We start from the raw sequence: 22108 nt of genomic DNA, 5'->3' as shown, positions 1-22108 counted from the left end.
TTACTTCTTGGCAGCAGCCTTTTTGGGGGACTTCTTTGTCTTTGGCTTGGCGGTCTTGGGCTTGGCGGCCTTTGGCTTGGCTGCTTTCACCTTCTTTGGGGATTTCTTGGCTGCTGGCTTCTTTGGTTTGACAGCCTTCTTCGCAGCAGGCTTCTTGGCGGCGGGTTTCTTGGCCTTTGGTTTGGCGCTCTTTGCCTTCTTTGGTGATTTGGGTTTGGCTGCCTTCGGCTTCTTGACTTTCTTCAGTTTTGGGGCGGCCTTCTTTGCAGACTCTCCGAGACGGAAAGAACCAGAGGCACCAGTGCCCTTGGACTGCTTTAGAGCGTTACTCTTCACACCAGCCTTCAGGGCCATCTTAAGATGGGTGTTGACAGTCTTCTCATCAGCCACTTTGTAGTTAGCCATGATGTACTTGAGGATCTTTTGACGGGATGAACCTCCCCTCTCCTTCAGGTTGGCGATGGCTGCTTTGATCATCTCGCTGTATTTCGGGTGATCTGCAGGCTTCTTGGGCTTACTGGCTACCTTCTTCTTAGCGGGTTTAGCCGCAGCTGGAGCGGCAACGGGAGCTGTATCTGCCATTGCGAGGTCGCTTAGTGTGAGAGTTGTAAGCCGTCCGCTGTGAGTTCAATAATAAGATTGCCCGGCCAACGGCTCGGCCAGGGTTTATATAGTGCGAGCGCGGACCTCGTCGAGAGCACCCAGTGAAAAATTCTCTCGATGACTTCGGGATGGCTGATTTGCGTTTCCTTGCATCGAAATTATTTGCTATAGCTTTTTATGTACTACAGATTTAGACTTGAAATTTTGAGGTCCATTCATTGGAATATGTGTCTAACTTCAGATAAATTTTCCTAGCATTTAATACAGACTAAAGTACGTAAATTTTATGTTGTAATCACGGATGTAGTTCAGCAAAACATTATCATTGAAGAAATAAGACATTATTTAAGACAAAAAATGAATCAGTTGTGAAATTGGTAACATAAAATCATATCTTCATTTGTTAAGTTTAGACACTTCACTTAGGGTCAAAGATTATGGGGTCTGAACACACAAATTAGCCTGCTGAAGTGAAGCACATAAGCACACTACAACCGCCATTTCACCTCCTAGCACTGACAAGTAACACATAAACAAACTCGACAATATCAACTGTAGTCATGTTTAATACTTAAAAACCAACTTTTGAGGAATTAAAAAAGTGTCGTAAAGTGTAAATGTAATACATTCAGGTGATTATTGCCTTACTTATGTCAGCAAAAGTAGGCAGAAATTAAGACTAATGCTAATAAAGCTTTGGCATATGGCCGTTCACAATGAACATATGGCCGGCCTACGTGCCGCACAAAACATGACATGATCAGTATGTTCTGTCTATTTATGTTTTAACTTAACAAGACCGCATATTACAAATTTACATAGTCTTAGTCTGTCTACAGTTACATGTACCTTATTACAGTCTACATACAGATAAGAACAGGCCTATTATTAAAAGCTCCAATGTATATGATTTTTTTTTTTTTTTCTTTTAGGATTGGCGGGGGCCTCCGTGGCTCAGTTGGTTAGCGCGCTAGCGCAGCGCAATGACCCAGGAGTCTCTCACCAATGCGGTCGCTGTGAGTTCAAGTCCAGCTCATGCTGGCCTCCTGTCCGGCCGTACGTGGGAAGGTCTGTCGACAACCTGCGGATGGTCGTGGGTTTCCCCAGGGCTGTGCCCCGTTTCCACCCACCATAATGCTGGCCGCCGTCGTATAAGTGAAATATTCTTGAGTACAGCGTAAAACACCAATCAAATAAATCATAAGTAATTTTAGGATTGGCCCACGAAACCACATATGCAGTCTACTCTACGTACAGTACTAGTCCCAGTTATACGGCCGCCGTCTCATGTTACTGAGGTACCAGCGAAACTGATAGCTGTACATTGAAAATACACAGCAAGAAGGCTTAATCAATGCCCAGTTAGTTAGTGAACATTCGCTGTTTAGCAAGTTATTTGACTCATTGGTGTTTCTCGTCGCAATCAAGAATTTTTTACTTAGCGAGTGGAGCGAGTGGCCGGAGTAAAGCATACCAAATTCTTCACAAGGTATACAGCAGCCCTCCTGACACAGTTAATTACCCAACCAGCAGTTAGACAGATAGATAGATAAATATATACTTTGTTAAACATATCTGTCGGTATTCCAATCAATAGGCCTCGCAATGGAAACTTTATCAACATTACATTTACGACAAAATGTTTAAAAAGTTGTGAAATATTACTAAGTTCAAAAAAACAAAACGTAATTATAATGTAATATGTACGTATTCATATTTGAATATATGCTTACTCCCGTTAACACTTATTATGGTGATAGATACATTTGATTTTATTGTTACATGTATAACGTTTTTTCTGTACTTTTTGGTTTGTTTGTTTGTATTTAAAAACAAAAAGCCAACTGCCTATTCACTGTTTGATCGGCTGTGATGTAAATGTAGCTTACGGCCAAATGATCCGTCAAGGGCCCGATTTCTTAGGTTTGTTTAAGACGACCTGTAATCCTCCAATATATAGACTGCAATTATGTACGTCACACGCTTAAGTTCACCCCGCCCGATTTCCTCCACTCGTAAAATTAACTGCCATGGTGTAGGTGAAAAATTCTTCACTGAAGAAGTTCATCACTCACTTGCCCGATTTCCTCCACAGAACTGACCCTTATCGTAAACGTGAAATACAACGAAATAAATAAACATGGCAAAAAATGGCCATGGTGCTACAGGGGACGTGTAATTGTGCGGCTGTTTAAGCATTTATACATAACAGTGAAATAAAACCGAGGTAAATTGACAAGAGGGCGTTGTTCACCGATTACGTGTGATCATTAGCCCACTATCAGATGTCTTCAGTGCTCTGGTTTTACTCTTTATGTTGTAAAGTCTTGTTACATCGCACGAATTATACGATGTAAATTAAAGAATTCCCCACCATGCAAGCCTGCAGCTCGATTATTTCTGAGGGCGACCTGATATATAGTTGATGAAAACGAGCAATACCGGAAGTCCACCAACATATATTTTATTCACAAGATCACGTGATGAACAGCACATTCCCCGTACATGTAACAAATTTATACATATATCAACATTTATAGGGCCAATATTCCTGATTTATAACAAGATTTTTAAAAAATTTTGATACTCATTTGACCAGTTGTGGAACAAAGACATTATGTTATTACTCGCTTTTAGTTCACAAGTGAATTGTATAGTCGTTTTATTATAAACGTAATTTGCATATGTATGGGTTAAGCTGGTAAATACTCTTTCCTTCATTACCTTTACGGTAAATTGCTCATGCACTGAGATTATGACACAGAGCGAGCAGACATACATCTGGGAAAATCATGTAGGGCAAAACTGAACAGCAAGGGTCAAAACGCTTTTCGCCATCATCCGCTTGAAATTCCTGTAAAACGAAGTCATGACTGAGAGCGAGATTTGCACCATATCCGACGGATTTGGGGTCACCTACATGTCAGTTCTAGAAGTTTGAAGACAACTGCAGAACAATGCATGTCCACACTTCCTTCGTAGTTATATAACCTTAACGATGTCGGAGATGGTGAAAATTTGGTTCTGCATTTATAGATCACAACTGTAGTTGTTAAATTTCTGTACGGAAGTCCCTTCACTTTCACTCCCAAAATATAGGTAATGGGAAAATGAACTCCTGCTGTTCCTGTGGCTGCTGGCCCTATAGAGTTTATTAACTTCACAAGTCGGTTCACACCAATGCAGGCACTGTATGGTACAGGTTTTACCGTGGACAAGGAAAAATTATCAAAACTTGAGACCAATAACTAGTTTGTTCTTTTCGGCACCACATATAGGAACACAGCCATGTGAGGTACATGTGTAAGCCTTTACACCAGCCGATACACCTGTCACTGTTGTGACCCTGCCCCCGGCGGACGCGGACGATGTGAATGGGCCGACCAGCCGTGGGTTTAACACGACTATCAGTCCACCGGGGTAGAACACCCAATTGGCTGCCTTGGTGCATAATACAAGTTAACATGGTACCACTGACTGTGTTCAACTATCAGCTGATTCAGTGATGACTGGACATATTTCACAACATAAAACACCACCATCATCTCTATAATCACTAACAGGAGTATCAGCGATTATTTCTACAAACGATTATCCATATTTACGATCACTGGACAAAACATGTACGCTACAGTTGGCGGTTTTTGCAAAAGTCTAATTCAAGATTACAGCCTACAGTTAACAATTATCATAATAATACAATTGCTAAAATACGCGGGGGTTCTATTTACAGAGATTCCCTATTAATTTTAATGTCGAGTACAAAATACGACCTACTGACACGCTTTTACAAGAATACAGCTCTATAATAAGTAGGTATCACTACAAAGCTATAGAGGGTCTAATACTTGAGGACAATCAGCTCGGCAGTTGCACTAGGAGGTCTATATGCACCACAAACGACAAAAGGTAAAATCAGGCACCTTGCAAGAATGGACGAATGGTATCAGCAGAGTAACCCCCCCCCTTCCCCACAGTCCTGTCCAGATACCTTCAGTGTGACGACACGAAAATGTCAAGTTGTCGCCAATGTTTAAACACACTCTTCACCCTAGCAAGAACAATATCGACGTCTAAAAGAAAAGTTTAACGCTTAAAATCCATACGTCATGCTTTTATGACACGAAAAAACCTGTTGATTTTGCATCTCCAAGCAAGATAACCATCCACTCTCAGAAAATATGAAAAAAGATATCAAATGCATGAATTATCAGTTCAAGAACAAACTATCAGATTTACGCAATAAGATCGACCAAGAACCCACAATTAATATTTCTTACACAGTGTAATTGGATGAGTGCAAAGTAAATCCAGTTGTCTTTCTAACAGATAAAATTATGAAACAGCTTATTAAGGTTGACACAGTTTAAATGAAAAACAATATTCTACCTGCTTGGTTAAAGAAGCGTTAAATGCTAAAAAAAAGTGTATAAAATACTAAAACACCTTGATTACATTGTTCAGAAGTAAATGACGAATCCTCAATAATCATGACAACTTTGAAGAGGAGGGATTCTGACATTGGCTCACAGGTACAAGAAGCTGGCTTCTGCATTATTTTCTTACAATGTTACATATTCTGTTACCAGTTTTGTAGATATAGCTTAAAGTAGCCCACAATTCAACTGCACTACAGATGAAGTCCATCACAGATTAAGTGCACTACAGATGAAGCCCATCACAGATTAAGTGCACTACAGATGAAGTCCATCACAGATTAAGTGCACAACAGATGAAGGCCATCACAGATTAAGTGCACTACAGATGATGTTCATCACAGATTAAGTGCGCTACATATGATGTCCATCACAGATGAAGTGCACTACAGATGATGTCCATCACAGATTAAGTGCACTACAGATGATGTCCATCACAGATGAAGTGCACTACAGATGATGTCCATCACAGATGAAGTGCACTACAGATGACGTTCATCACAGATTAAGTGCACTACAGATGACGTCCATCACAGATTAAGTGCACTTCAGATGATGTTCATCACAGATTAAGTGCACTACAGATGATGTCCATCACAGATGAAGTGCACTACAGATGATGTCCATCACAGATTAAGTGCACTACAGATGAAGTCCATCACAGATTAAGTGCACTTCAGATGAAGTCCATCAAAGATTAAGAGCAGTACAGATGAAGCGTAGGCCTACCACACAGAGCCTATCAATCAAAATTTGAGGCCTTTTTTGCTCTTCTTCAAAATATTCATTTAATTAATAAACCTTGCTACTGAACTATCATTATAATATTGCAACAGAACTGTTAGTAGTACATACAACAATTTAAAATGTCAACTGGATAATGATCAACAAACAAAAAAAATACATGGAGACTAAGCTATTTAAAGGTGTTAAAACAGTGGCAAAATCAAAATAATCACACGTAACAAGATTTCTTTAACAGCAAAACTCTGCTGCCTATATATCTTATGTTAGTATGACAGTTGGACAAAGACAGGTACAGCATGCCACAATAGCTTCATACACATATATTTACATGTATCATCACATAGACCCAAATACGTGTATTTATATACTGTATGTACTGGCCTTCAGATCTTGAAAAGAGAAGAGTGAAAATGGCTAAAATAGCAGAGCCTAAGGTCAGAAGATAACTTAAAAAACAAATGATACTGACATGCAAGAAAACAAACTTGGACATCAGATCTTCCCAACACATCAATAGTGAATGAAGTCGCTGGAAATGGGTGGTTAAGACCTCTAAAATAGACCTCAGATAAAACAAAAAGCTCAACATTTAAATCACACTCCACCACAAATATAGGAATAATCTTGTGCTGTAGATGTTTATGGCCCTACAACAGTGCACCACCATTTCATATTGTTCAGCTATGATTTCCATATAATAAATCATGCTTATTACATGTATATACATAGTTATTATTTTTTGTTCAATTTTTTCTTTCTTTTTTCACTCACTTTGAATATGTAAATGAATTATTTTCCCACTAAAATCCTGGAGTCTAACCATTAAGTATGATTAAAGTTTGAATGTCAATCATAACTAAACCATCAGGCCTAATCTACAAGCTATAAATTCCCATAGTTATTAACATAAACTTGTATATGTGCATCTTTAATGTTGCTCAGGTGTAAAACAAACACACAAGCAACCAATAAATAAGTCACATACTTACAAAAGTATGAGGTACATAACCGACATGTAAATGAGCTAATAACATTTCATCCTAAAATGATAATAAACAAAACTTCTTTTGTTAGAAAATTCCCGACTCCCACCCACACCCGCAAACCACAAAAAAATACAGCTTTCATAGTAGCATGCTTACACAGCGCGAGATCAGAACTCCCTGTCAACAAAACACTAAAACTGACAAATTCCACAGTTCACTAAAACTTTTTACTTCACAACTGCAACTTAAAATATCAAGAAAAAGCGAATCTGCACCTCATTTCCGTTTTACTCATCATGTCTTCCAATATGTGTATCAACTGTGCATTTCAGGTTCTTAATTAGAGACTACTTCAAACAAAAACAACCCAATCTTTTCCTTTCAACTGCCATCCAGCCTGTATTTATATAATGGGTGGCTTGCTACACTCTTGTGTACCAAGATGCTGGTAGACTATGTCAGTACAAATGAAGCCAACTATTCTTTATTCTGTAGCAACTACCCATGAAACCCCTCTTCTCAGTTTGCAGATCTGACACAGTTAGTAGCCTTGAACATCGGACAGACCCCACAGATGGACAAGTCATCACCATTTTAAACATCTACCATGGAATAGTTCCCTGTGTATATGAAGATGTGGTTTAATATTGTTCTCTGGTGGTGGTGGTGGTGGTTATGGTTGCAGTGTTAGCTGACTGTCCGCTTGATTGTCTGCCTGCCTGCCATGTACGGAACATCATGAAGGTGTCCACTGCCAGAACTGCCAGAGCAGCAAAACAGAAAAACTACAAAAAGATAAAAAAATACACAGGTCAATCAAATACTGTGAATGAGTCTATTATACATATTACAGATACAAATCTTGGCATAAACTGAGTGGACAAAAACAGGAGACCACATTTATATTAAGTACACATCAACTGAAAGGACCTTTCATGCAGATTTCCAACATAATTTTTCCGATTTTTTTTTTTTCCACTGAAGAAAATGTGCATGGTAACTTCACAGGTCCTCTTTGGTGCCGAACAGACTCCTGTAATATTACAGAGGTTGTAGTACTGACAGTAAGTGCATACTGAAGGTGGGAATACATCAATAAATGTTGTTTAGCAGCTAAAGAGAATCTGCGACACCACTATGCTTCTTCTTCAATATGGTCAAAAAAATCAACCACAGAAGCTCCATCAATCTACATTTTATTCACTGTAAAAAAACTATAAAACAGAAACCATGAAGATCATATTTAGAATCAGGATGAAAAAGCCTTTTAGACAATGCAAACTTTATTCAACAGAGCTCTGGTCCTTCACCTCTATTCTTTTAACATCTTTAAATATCAATTTGTTGCCTCCGTTGCTCAGTTGGTTAGCACGCTAGCACAGTGTAATGACCCAGAAGCCAAGCCAAGCTCATGCTGGCTTCTCTCCAGCCATACGTGGGAAGGTCTGCCAGCAACCTGGCAATGGTTGTGGTTTTCCTCTCGGCTCTGCCCAGTTTCCTCCCATCATAATGCTGGCCGCCATAGTATAAGTGAAACATTCTTGAGTATGGTGTAAAACACCAAGCAAATAAATACATAAATAAATTTCAATTTTATTTCCAACATGTGCCAATTACCAGGCTGAAATTTTCACTACTTTGTAAACTAAACAGCTTAAAATTGTGCTTTCATGTTTCAATTGAGAACCTCAGATTTTCATTGCATGTTGAATAAACAATCTCAAACAGTCCGTGCTTGTTTCAACCTAAAACCTCAGACTTTCATTCTTTGGCAGATTAAACAGCCTTATATTGTCATTTAAGATTTTTAAATGAAAACCTTAGATTTTCTCTACTAAGTGAACAAATAATCTTTGTCCTTTCACACTTAGATTACAGCCTTAGATCTTGATTCCTGGAAAGATTTCATAAGTGGATTAACAGTTTTAGGTCTTCTGTAGGCGGTTCAACAGCCTTTGCTTTTCCTCTCATGAGCTGATGAACTAATATAGATTATCCCCTCTCTTGTTGATAGAATTAGCATTTATACTTACAGTTTTTTCTCAACAAGTTTGGCATGTATCTGAAGCCTACCATAAACATATTCAACACCTTATAGTCAAATTCTGGTACTATTCTCACTGATTTTCAGTTATCTATTTGATTGAGGTTTCAAGCAGCAATCAAGATTTTTTTGTCTTGAATGAAGCAGATTCATGAGTGGTGGATTAACTCAAATAAACAGTTTACCCTAATTACTCAAACTTTTCGCATATGGAAGTTAAGAGCAACTTTCAGTGCAATTTTTGCATATTTTGAATTTGATTTTTGAGACAAAACTACATTGGTCAGTTTCCGTCAAAACAGAATAATGCCTTCAGATTGCGCTTGAATAAACACCATGCAAACATGTGAAAAAGGTTGAAGAATTACAGTACATTTAACAGCTGGCAAGGATATTCGTCACTTAAAATTGTGCATTAAATTGTAATAGTTTTAAACAAAGCTTTACAACAATTCTGTCACCCTGTAATATCATAGACAAGCAGAGCTGTGTATTTAATGCTCGGAAGAAGTAGACGCAAAAGAAAACTATCACATAATATAAAAATTCTGAAATTCATCACTCACCGCAGCTGCACCGATAGACGCGTCCCGCCATCCATTTGCAGCTGCAACAATTGCTGCGATCAACATGAAAAGTGTATACACGCAGTAATAAATGAACTCCTGTGAAAACAAGAATAACATAAGAAAACAATAAAATACTGATGCTCATAAAATCATTTTATTTCTAGCCTATAAAACAAGAATTAAACATTTTCTCTGAATGACAGCTGGTAAAAATCTGCAATGAGCCTAGGCTTAGTAAGCCACAAAACTTTACAGATTTACATGAAGTTGAACACAGTTATGTTTGACAGCATGTTCAACATAGCATTGTTAGATGGGGGAGTAGGGAAAGACTAACACAACAGGGGTGCAAATCATGGGAGCTGTTTGACAGCATGTTCAACATAGCATTGTTAGACGGGGGAGTAGGGAAAGACTTACACAACAGGGGTGCAAATCATGGGAGCTGTTTGACAGCATGTTCAACATAGCATTGTTAAATGGGGGAGTAGGGAAAGACTAACACAACAGGGGTGCAAATTGTGGGAGCTGTTTGACAGCATGTTCAACATAGCATTGTTAGATGGGGGAGTAGGGAAAGACTTACACAACAGGGGTGCAAATCATGGGAGCTGTTTGACAGCATGTTCAAAATAGCATTGTAAGATGGGGGAGTAGGGAAAGACTTACACAACAGGGGTGCAAATCATGGGAGCTGTTTGACAGCATGTTCAACATAGCATTGTTAGATGGGGGAGTAGGGAAAGACTTACACAGCAGGGGTGCAAATCATGGGAGCTGTTTGACAGCATGTTCAACATAGCATTGTTAGATGGGGGAGTAGGGAAACACTTACACAACAGGGGTGCAAATCATGGGAGCTGTTTGACAGCATGTTCAACATAGCATTGTTAGATGGGGGAGTAGGGAAAGACTAACACAACAGGGGTGCAAATCATGGGAGCTATTTGACAGCATGTTCAACATAGCACTGTTAGAGGGGGGAGTACGGAAAGACTAACAGAACAGGGGTGCAAATCATGGGAGCTGTTTGACAGCATGTTCAACATAGCATTGTTACATGGGGGAGTAGGGAAAGACTAACAGAACAGGGGTGCAAATTATGGGAGCTGTTTGACAGCATGTTCAAAATAGCATTGTAAGATGGGGGAGTAGGGAAAGACTTACACAACAGGGGTGCAAATCATGGGAGCTGTTTGACAGCATGTTCAACATAGCATTGTTAGACGGGGGAGTAGGGAAACACTTACACAACAGGGGTGCAAATCATGGCAACTGTTTGACAGCATGTTCAACATAGCATTGTTAGATGGGGGAGTAGGGAAAGACTAACAGAACAGGGGTGCAAATCATGGCAACTGTTTGACAGTATGTTCAAGGTAGCACTGTTAGATGGGACAGTAGAAAAAGACTAACACAACAAAGGTGCAAATCATGGGAGCTGTTTGACAGCATGTTCAACATAGCATTGTTAGATGGGGGAGTAGGGAAAGACTTACACAACAGGGGTGCAAATCATGGGAGCTGTTTGACAGCATGTTCAAAATAGCATTGTAAGATGGGGGAGTAGGGAAAGACTTACACAACAGGGGTGCAAATCATGGGAGCTGTTTGACAGCATGTTCAACATAGCATTGTTAGATGGGGGAGTAGGGAAAGACTTACACAACAGGGGTGCAAATCATGGGAGCTGTTTGACAGCATGTTCAACATAGCATTGATAGATGGGGGAGTAGGGAAAGACTAACACAACAGGGGTGCAAATCATGGGAGCTATTTGACAGCATGTTCAACATAGCATTGTTAGATGGAGGAGTAGGGAAAGACTTACACAACAGGGGTGCAAATCATGGGAGCTGTTTGACAGCATGTTCAACATAGCATTGTTAGATGGGGGAGTAGGGAAAGACTAACACAACAGGGGTGCAAATCATGGGAGCTATTTGACAGCATGTTCAACATAGCACTGTTACATGGGGGAGTAGGGAAAGACTAACACAACAGGGGTGCAAATCATGGGAGCTGTTTGACAGCATGTTCAAAATAGCATTGTAAGATGGGGGAGTAGGGAAAGACTAACACAACAAGGGTGCAAATCATGGGAGCTGTTTGACAGCAGGTTCAACATAGCATTGTTAGATGGGGGAGTAGGGAAAGACTAACAGAAAAGGGGTGCAAATCATGGGAGCTGTTTGACAGCATGTTCAACATAGCATTGTTAGATGGGGGAGTAAGGAAACACTTACACAACAGGGGTGCAAATCATGGGAGCTGTTTGACAGCATGTTCAACATAGCATTGATAGATGGGGGAGTAGGGAAAGACTAACACAACAGGGGTGCTAATTGTGGGAGCTGTTTGACAGTATGTTCAACATAGCATCGTTAGATGGGGGAGTAGGGAAAGATTTACACAACAGGGGTGCAAATCATGGGAGCTGTTTGACAGCATGTTCAACATAGCATCGTTAGATGGGGGAGTAGGGAAAGACTAACAGAACAGGGGTGCAAATTGTGGGAGCTGTTTGACAGTATGTTCAACATAGCATTGTTAGATGGGGGAGCAGGGAAAGACTTACAGAACAGGGGTGCAAATCATGGGAGCTGTTTGACAGCATGTTCAACATAGCATTGTTAGACGGGGGAGTAGGGAAACACTTACACAACAGGGGTGCAAATCATGGGAGCTGTTTGACAGCATGTTCAACATAGCATTGTTAGATGGGGGAGTAGGGAAAGACTTGCGCAACAGGGGTGCAAATCATGGCAACTGTTTGACAGCATGTTCAAGGTAGCACTGTTAGATGGGACAGTAGAAAAAGACTAACACAACAAGGGTGCAAATCATGGCAGCTGTTTGACAGCATGTTCAACATAGCATTGTTACATGGGGGAGTAGGGAAACACTTACACAACAGGGGTGCAAATCATGGGAGCTGTTTGACAGCATGTTCAACATAGCATTGTTAGATGGGGGAGTAGGGAAAGACTAACACAACAGGGGTGCAAATCATGGGAGCTGTTTGACAGCATGTTCAACATAGCATTGTTAGACGGGGGAGTAGGGAAAGACTTACACAACAGGGGTGCAAATCATGGGAGCTGTTTGACAGCATGTTCAACATAGCATTGTTGGATGGGGGAGTAGGGAAAGACTTACACAACAGGGGTGCAAATCATGGGAGCTGTTTGACAGCATGTTCAACATAGCATTGATAGATGGGGGAGTAGGGAAAGACTAACACAACAAGGGTGCAAATCATGGGAGCTGTTTGACAGCATGTTCAACATAGCATTGTTAGATGGGGGAGTAGGGAAACACTTACACAACAAGGGTGCAAATCATGGGAGCTGTTTGACAGCATGTTCAACATAGCATTGTAAGATGGGGGAGTAGGGAAAGACTAACACAACAGGGGTGCAAATTGTGGGAGCTGTTTGACAGTATGTTCAACATAGCATTGTTAGATGGGGGAGTAGGGAAAGACTTACACAACAGGGGTGCAAATCATGGGAGCTGTTTGACAGCATGTTCAACATAGCATTGTTAGATGGGGGAGTAGGGAAAGACTTACACAACAGGGGTGCAAATTGTGGGAGCTGTTTGACAGTATGTTCAACATAGCATTGTTAGATGGGGGAGTAAGGAAACACTTACACAACAGGGGTGCAAATCATGGGAGCTGTTTGACAGCATGTTAAACATAGCATTGATAGATGGGGGAGTAGGGAAAGACTAACACAACAGGGGTGCAAATCATGGGAGCTGTTTGACAGCATGTTCAACATAGCATTGTTAGACGGGGGAGTAGGGAAAGACTTACACAACAGGGGTGCAAATCATGGGAGCTGTTTGACAGCATGTTCAACATAGCATTGTTGGATGGGGGAGTAGGGAAAGACTTACACAACAGGGGTGCAAATCATGGGAGCTGTTTGACAGCATGTTCAACATAGCATTGATAGATGGGGGAGTAGGGAAAGACTAACACAACAAGGGTGCAAATCATGGGAGCTGTTTGACAGCATGTTCAACATAGCATTGTTAGATGGGGGAGTAGGGAAACACTTACACAACAAGGGTGCAAATCATGGGAGCTGTTTGACAGCATGTTCAACATAGCATTGTAAGATGGGGGAGTAGGGAAAGACTAACACAACAGGGGTGCAAATTGTGGGAGCTGTTTGACAGTATGTTCAACATAGCATTGTTAGATGGGGGAGTAGGGAAAGACTTACACAACAGGGGTGCAAATCATGGGAGCTGTTTGACAGCATGTTCAACATAGCATTGTTAGATGGGGGAGTAGGGAAAGACTTACACAACAGGGGTGCAAATTGTGGGAGCTGTTTGACAGTATGTTCAACATAGCATTGTTAGATGGGGGAGTAAGGAAACACTTACACAACAGGGGTGCAAATCATGGGAGCTGTTTGACAGCATGTTAAACATAGCATTGATAGATGGGGGAGTAGGGAAAGACTAACACAACAAGGGTGCAAATCATGGGAGCTGTTTGACAGCATGTTCAACATAGCATTGTTAGATGGGGGAGTAGGGAAAGACTTACACAACAGGGGTGCAAATCATGGCAACTGTTTGACAGCATGTTCAACATAGCATTGTTAGATGGGGGAGTAGGGAAAGACTTACACAACAGGGGTGCAAATCATGGGAGCTGTTTGACAGCAGGTTCAACATAGCATTGTTAGATGGGGGAGTAGGGAAAGACTAACAGAACAGGGGTGCAAATCATGGGAGCTGTTTGACAGCATGTTCAACATAGCACTTGTTACATGGGGGAGTAGGGAAAGACTTACACAACAGGGGTGCAAATCATGGGAGCTGTTTGACAGCATGTTCAACATAGCATTGTTAGATGGGGGAGTAGGGAAAGACTAACAGAACAGGGGTGCAAATTGTGGGAGCTGTTTGACAGTATGTTCAACATAGCATCGTTAGATGGGGGAGTAGGGAAAGACTAACACAACAGGTGTGCAAATCATGGCAACTGTTTGACAGCATGTTAAACATAGCATTGTTAGATGGAGGAGTAGGGAAAGACTTACACAACAGGGGTGCAAATCATGGGAGCTGTTTGACAGCATGTTCAACATAGCATTGTTAGATGGGGGAGTAGGGAAAGACTAACACAACAAGGGTGCAAATCATGGGAGCTGTTTGACAGCAGGTTCAACATAGCATTGTTAGATGGGGGAGTAGGGAAAGACTAACAGAACAGGGGTGCAAATCATGGGAGCTGTTTGACAGCATGTTCAACATAGCACTGTTACATGGGGGAGTAGGGAAAGACTTACACAACAGGGGTGCAAATCATGGGAGCTGTTTGACAGCATGTTCAACATAGCATTGTTAGATGGGGGAGTAGGGAAAGACTAACAGAACAGGGGTGCAAATTGTGGGAGCTGTTTGACAGTATGTTCAACATAGCATCGTTAGATGGGGGAGTAGGGAAAGACTAACAGAAAAGGGGTGCAAATCATGGCAACTGTTTGACAGCATGTTAAACATAGCATTGTTAGATGGAGGAGTAGGGAAAGACTTACACAACAGGGGTGCAAATCATGGGAGCTGTTTGACAGCATGTTCAACATAGCATTGTAAGATGGGGGAGTAGGGAAAGACTTACACAACAGGGGTGCAAATCATGGGAAGTGTTTGACAGCATGTTCAACATAGCATTGTTAGATGGGGGAGTAGAACAGGGGTGCAAATCATGGGAACTGATGGGCACAGCGCAATATTCAATGTATTATTCACATGTTGACAATATGAGTGTGCGCATCTGAATGTTTATGCTGGATATTTTTATCTGTAGGCCTTCGCATACGACGTCTTGTATGACGAGTCTCACTGTTACATGCTGTGAGAATGTTTAAGTGAGCTAAACCTGCTACACCTCACACTGGAATGTCATGAAACAAAATGTTTCTTTTCAACATCACAGTCCCTGGGTGTGAAATATCAAAATGTAATTACAAAAGTGAGACCTACTTGAATGAAATATGACTTGTATGAGTGAAGGAAATCCTGACATTTTATCTTTACATGAATAATAATCTCTATTTCCAATGCTGTAGTCTGAAGGAGTGATGTACTCACAATCAACATCCAGGGCCCTGGTAGCCTGCTGATGATGTGCATGAAGTGAAAGATGAAGAGGACAAGGACACCAACAAATGTTGATATGGTGACAAACTGTACCCAGCCACCACCCCCGTATGCCCATGGGTACACCGTCGCGCAGATGAAGGCAATAATACTCAGCACCTGCATACACAAAACAAGAGTCATAATGTAAGAATGATTTGATTTGATTGTAACTTCCTGTTTAATGCCACAGCCAAGAATTTTTCAATGAACAATCAATTGCAATCAGTTTTCTAGGTGGAGAAATGCAGAGCGCCAGGAGTAAACTAAGTGGTCTACATCATGCCACGTGAAGTTTGCCAACAGATTACTGTCATCAATGCCAACTGTGAGAGCATGGTAATCTTCAAATTCTCCGTCCAACGGCGGCATCAAACCCGCACCTCGTTTGCTAATGAATGACTGAGGTACATGTAACACTGGGTGACTTCAAACCTAACAAGGTAGTAACTGCTGGACACATGATGAAGGTGCTGGTCTTCATACGCTAGGTCATCTAACGCCTTTCAATAACATTTTTGGTCAGGGAATTTCCACAACTGCTCTGCGCAGTTCTCAGTGCAAATTAAGGAGCTCTCTTAAGTCATCTTCCATGTTGTTGTAAATAAAGACTGCTTGAGGCCACTAACTTGTCAAAGGGTGTGGTCTGAATTCGAGCACTTCCAATAAACTGGCCACCACCATGTAGCAATAAATTCAAGAGTATGGCATTAAATATCAGTGGAATAAATCAATCAAACATAGCAAGATAAAGGATACATAATAAAGGATAATTATGTCAAGTTCATATACATGTACTGGTGTTAGCAAAAATTGTTTAGCAGACGGCTGTTGAGATGTTTTAACTTAATGTGGCTAGGAAATGTACAGAAAGAGAACCATGCAACATGCACACGTATGCACTGAGCTCTTCTGACAAGAAATTAACACAATGGCCCCTGGAGACTCACAATTTCGGCTATCTTCAAAATCCCAGGAAGAGTTTTGATGTAGGACACGTCTGGCCCGATAGCCTGACTCTCTGCTGTTGGTGAAGTCGTCTGAGCATCATAGCTATACTTGTTGGGCATGTCGTCCGCCATCTTGATGCTGTTTTGTTGATGATTCTAACTTTAACCCCCTAGAAACAGAGAAAACAAGGACTGGAGTATTATTCAATCTTTTGATTCAGCCCATACAAGTAATTAACATGTAGAGGCATATAGCAAAATAGATTCTAGTTGTACTAAAAAAAAAAAGTTTTAAATTTAAAGTTTTAAAGTTTCTAATCTTTCACCTGAACAGATGATCCTAGCTACACATACCTACACATACCAAAATCTATCTACTTGTAGTTATCATAGATGCAGTGGTGCTTGGCAAATTTGGAAATTTCATCCTGGGACTAAGACTGACATCTACCTTAATCCAATTTTCAACTTAAGATGTTCAATGCTTCACTAAGTATTAAGGATTCCTGTTTAATACATATGTATATAAAGATGAACAATGTGTGTTGACTATCAGGTAGTGATGGCATTTTGTGTGTACACAAGTGTCTACAAGCATGTAGACGTCACCTCCTAGCTGCACATAGTTGACTAGGTGCACATACATGTACATGTATCTTAAACAGTGACAAACCATGAACCAGCCCCAACCTGTGTGAGGATCCCTCACAACTTGTTTGTAACCAGTACAAGTATACATGGGCTGACAAGAGTCCTGAACTAGCCATTCCTGTTTGTGTAATGCCATACACACACACAGCATAGCCAAAAAAGTACAGGTAGAACACCACCGACTGCATGTACATGTATTCATAATATTGTAAATGTGTAGGGCAGGTAAAAACATGAAAAGCTACAGTTAGAACAACATACACTGAGGACACAAGTTAAAAGGCTGGTTGTTTGCTGTACCCACAGGAAAACACTGTCTAAATTCTTTTTTCCTTTCTTTTGAAAGGATTTATTTATTTAAACTTAAAGCTTACTGCAACTGAGATATTATTCATAAAATTCAAATCTGTATAATAACATATTAACTGATTTTGAAAATTAGACACTGTCACTAAATCACATATTCTGAGGGCAGTGATCAATTCCTTTATAAATAATTTCTAGAATAACTTTCACAAGTAATACCTGATAGTCAGAGAATAAAATTTAAAAAAAAAAACAAGCTGCCCACCTACACTGTACACATACCTACCCTGTAGTCACAAACTGACCCTGTGACCTGACAAACACCGTTTTAACATTTCCAATCTACATGTACCTAGCTACTGACACAGGCACGACCTGATCCAGTTGAGAAATGCTGAGTGTTACATATACATAAGCTACCTCTCCTCACACTTCCTCAGCCATGTGACCAGTGTCAGATCACAAGACAATTCTGAGATGGATAGTACCGTTACGACAACAACACACAGAGACCTATATGTACGTGTATACAAAATCAATAATCCACAAGTATGAATTAGTCAGAGTTGCACACTGACAGTCACGTGCTGTGCGTAATATATATATATATATATATATATATATATATATATATATATATATATATATATATACAGTTCTTCACAACAACACCTATGCCTGTACAGGAATGCTGGCCATACATTTGTGTGTCACGGCCACATGTACATAGACCGCCTGCAAGTTTGTCTGCCCAGAATAGATGGGAGGCTCCTTACTCACTGCCACATGCCTCATTCGCTCACTCAACCTGAGTCTCATTCAGCCACTATAAATATCCTCCTGGTCACTTAACATGCACTGCTGAACCCATCACATGAATATGTATACATACACATGTGCACAAACATACACACCAACACACCAGCAATATGGTGAACATAGTGAAAGTTGAGAGGCTGGGTCCGTGACTTTTGACATCACTGTATGACATACATGTATGTTTAAAAGTAGATACGATCACTCTGGCGGGTCAGTGCAGGTGGAGACTTGCATACCACTTGTAACATATCTCCAGTTTAGTAATAGAAATGATGGAATCAGAGAGAAGGCAGTTACTTCTATCCCAATGTACACCTGTATGCAATCAGAAATGAATGCAAAACAAAAATGTTATTTTTTTCATGGAAGCTTTTTCCTTTTGCCTAGTAAAAGTACAAATTTATGTACAAACCAGCATGCATTTAAATTCTACATCTAGCCCCTGCTGAATGCTACACGAATGCATGTACAACATTTTCCTGCCAGACACAGATACATCCGTACCCATTAATGCAGGCCTGCATGCATTGTTGTTGTACACATAGAATTGAGATTTGAAACAAACAGCAGCAGTATGATTTTCAAAGAATTGCACTTAAAGGTCTTAAAATGCCTGCCTGTGAATTTGGCTTAGAAAAAATGCTACATGTACATGGATGACTTACATTTAGTATTTCATTAATGTATGTACTGATTGTTTAGTACATGGTACATGTTGATACATGATACAAAGCAGCAGCACACCATACTTCACACACCAGATGTACATGTAGGTGCTGGCTAGAGTCCATGCTGAGCTACATCTTCCCGCCATATACACACTGTACATATATTCACCCTAGGAAGACTACCTTCAGGGGGTGTTGTCATGGTTGGAGATAGAGCACCTTTATTAACTGTCACTTTGTCAGGTAAATAAGGGCAAATGCTGTAAGTGACCGCTTCATAGGTTGCACCTCAGTGCATAGAATACTGTACTTGCAATAAACATACCTGGCGGTTTCTTTAGCAGATAACATTTTTGTGATGCGACACTCATTACATTACCACACAGATCCACCTGCGGCAGCTTCACAGAGATGGCAAGTCAAACAGGTTCTTCACGCTACAGTGACTCTTGTATAAATCAACAAACTGTGCTGCTGGGGGGGGGATGCACCTTTGAAATTCTTTGCTTGTTGATTTTATATGTTAAGCAAAACAAAACATTTTTCCATACTGAAAAAACACTTACACGGCTTCTAAGGCAGACTCCCACATAACATCCGTATAAACATGTACAAAATGACTCAAAGCAGTTTAATATTTTACGCCCCTTTTATTAACATACTCCCATCTTAAGGCATACATGTCATTTTTATTGTCTTAGCCTGTCAGAGTGTATAAACTGCTGTACCAAACTGTACCACATCTCAGTGTTATTGTCTTAGCCTGTCAGTCTACAAACTGCTGTACCAAACTGTACCGCATTTCAGAGTTATTGTCTTAGCCTGTCAGAGTGTACAAACTGCTGTACCAAACTGTACCTTTCAGAGTGTACAAACTGCTGTACCAAACTGTACCACATCTCAGTGTTATTGTCTTAGCTTGTCAGAGTGTACAACCTGATGCACCAAAGTGTACCACATCTTAGTGCTATTGGGGGGCCTCCGTGGCTCAGTTGGTTAGTGTGCTAACGCAGCGTAATGACCCAGGAGCCTCTCACCAATGAGTTCAAGTCCAACTCATGCTGGCTTCCTCTCCGGCCGTATGTGGGAAGGTCTGCCAGCAATCTGTGGATGGTCGTAGGTTTCCCCCAGGCTCTGCCCTGTTTCCTCATGTGAGGAAAATATTCTTGAGTACGGCGTAAAACACCAATCAAATAAATAAATAAATAAATAAATAGTGCTATTGCCTAAACATGTCAAAGTGTACAAACTGCAGTACCAAACTGTACCATGATTGGACACACCACCACAAATAAATAATACAGGCACTGAATCATAAAAAATCAAAATTTTTTAAACTGCATCAAAAATACCTTTTATTCATTATTCTTTCAATCAATACAATGGATCCAGTCGGCGTCCAATCAGCCATACTCTGTGTAGAGCATTAATGAACAGGTATTGAGGCCTGACAATTGATTTCCCTCAACCTGTCGCTTGTCCCTCAGCACATGCTGGCTGACTGACAAAGATATGGAGGATGTGAGTGGGCTTTGTCTGCACAGACACACACCATGAAACATCAGGTGCTATCACTGGTCATCCCGCTAATGTCACTTATACCTCTTAGCTGTACACACTTAGCTACGATACATTTACAAGAAAGGAACAGAAATCTTTAAATGTATGCAACAACATGTGAAGTCTCTTGATACACACTTCACATATAGGTAAATGCACAGTAGCATACATCTACTTGCCTGGTAATATTATTTGTACATGTCCAACACAGGGGTGGAAACTGGAAACTGGAAACTAAGCCAACATGGCAAGTTCAAAACTCGCACATGGAATGACTTGAACTGCCCTGAATACAAAACATCATTACACTTGTAACCAGTTAACTCCCTGTTATGCTGTATTGTACCTACTTAATTTGTTTGTATTTGTAATTAAAAATCATGTTTTGTTGGGTAAAGAATTAATGCCTTAATGCGGAGAATTCTCCTTCAAACAACATGCATGCATGTTTTGATGGTCCACAACAGTTCAAAATGACCAAAAGTTTGTTAAAAATGGATACCTTAACATTCACACCTGATCTGTAACATGTCAATGTGAAGCTAATAATCAAGTTTTAATTTTGCACAATTAAGCAATTTTGAAAAATAACTGGAAATTGGAGAAGTCCAAGACGGCCTCATTTTGTCCCAAATGGACCTAGGGGTCCCAAAATCGGACTTGATCTTTATCTTGGTGAAGCCAAGTAGAAATTTTCAGTTCAGTATGATGAATCGTTTTCAAAAATGTCCAGAAAATGAATGTGCTGGATTGACATACACCACACATCTAACTTACCTGAAAGCTTACCAATAACACAGGTAAGTACAGCCCATAAAGAAGTACAAATGTATTTACCCATATCAGTAATTAAACAGAAACACTGTCCATGTATGTGCAGGTTATTGTATCATCCATTATCCTGTGTTATGATACATAAACAATCAATGTATTGTGAACATCATTAGTACTGGGGACAAGGGAATGTTGGTAAGAAGCACAAGTATGCTTAATTACAGACATTCCCCACTAAACGAGGCTGTTTATTCCCCACTAAACGAGGCTGTTTATGCCTTTGGCTAAGACTTTTTACAGCAGATGTACATGTACATGTTCACTTGCACTGGTAAGCACAAAAAGAGGTCTATACAAACAGTTGAATAGCAGTCAGTTGAGAGCTACACACATACACAGAAATCTGAGCAACCTTCTACACCTCATGTGGTATTCATATGTGCACCAATTTGCTTAAAAGAAAAGCAATGGAGCATAAACCTAAAACTGAATAAAACTGCTTTGAATCTGCTTTTGCAGTCAAATGAAAATAGGACAAATCACACTTCATTCGTCTGTAAACGCGGCTTACAAACCAGAGCTTGTCTTATTTTCATTTGATGAGTTCATACCACAAACCCCTATCTTGTGAAAGAGGTTTTAATGGATTATATTACAAAACTTGGTGTACATGAATTGTTCTGTGGAGTTAGGCTACATGTGTCTTTGTTTCTCTGTACTTACAACATACCATGTAGATACACTGAAGGCCAGAAAGTACCTTAAGATTAGCCAGTAATATGTAATTCTAAACTGCTCAAACTACGATTAATCCTATACAAGCA

At 40.3% G+C, this 22108-nt stretch overlaps 2 protein-coding genes across 3 annotated transcripts in view; both read right to left on the bottom strand.

Annotated features, from left to right (window-relative positions):
* LOC135474703 (histone H1-delta-like) lies at positions 1-582 on the bottom strand. Its single transcript, XM_064754264.1, has one exon. It carries the CDS (start codon positions 580-582, stop codon positions 1-3), a length of 582 nt encoding a protein of 193 aa, XP_064610334.1.
* Positions 583-3049: 2467 nt separating this feature from the next.
* Positions 3050-22108, bottom strand: part of LOC135474704 (CKLF-like MARVEL transmembrane domain-containing protein 7) — a 23757-nt gene continuing 4698 nt past the window's right edge. The window contains exons 1-5 of one of the 2 annotated variants that reach the window (XM_064754267.1): positions 17750-17888; positions 16507-16676; positions 15509-15676; positions 9383-9481; positions 3050-7557 (exon numbers count right to left, since the gene is read on the bottom strand). In XM_064754267.1, coding sequence (XP_064610337.1) covers positions 7414-7557; positions 9383-9481; positions 15509-15676; positions 16507-16638 — 543 coding nt within the window. In that variant the 5' untranslated portion in view covers positions 16639-16676; positions 17750-17888 and the 3' untranslated portion in view covers positions 3050-7413. Of the gene's footprint in view, positions 7558-9382; positions 9482-15508; positions 15677-16506; positions 16677-17749; positions 17889-22108 lie in introns of those variants that run through there. The other variant, XM_064754265.1, reaches the window with a different exon arrangement.

The sequence above is a fragment of the Liolophura sinensis genome, chromosome 9, assembly GCF_032854445.1.
Source record: "Liolophura sinensis isolate JHLJ2023 chromosome 9, CUHK_Ljap_v2, whole genome shotgun sequence".
NCBI classification, from domain to species: domain Eukaryota; kingdom Metazoa; phylum Mollusca; class Polyplacophora; order Chitonida; family Chitonidae; genus Liolophura; species Liolophura sinensis.
This window is presented reverse-complemented; position numbering and strand designations above follow the sequence as displayed.

What these genes read in the sequence shown, in the direction of transcription:
- LOC135474703 (XM_064754264.1), bottom strand. Translation starts at nt 582, where the DNA reads ATGGCAGATACAGCTCCCGTTGCCGCTCCAGCTGCGGCTAAACCCGCT.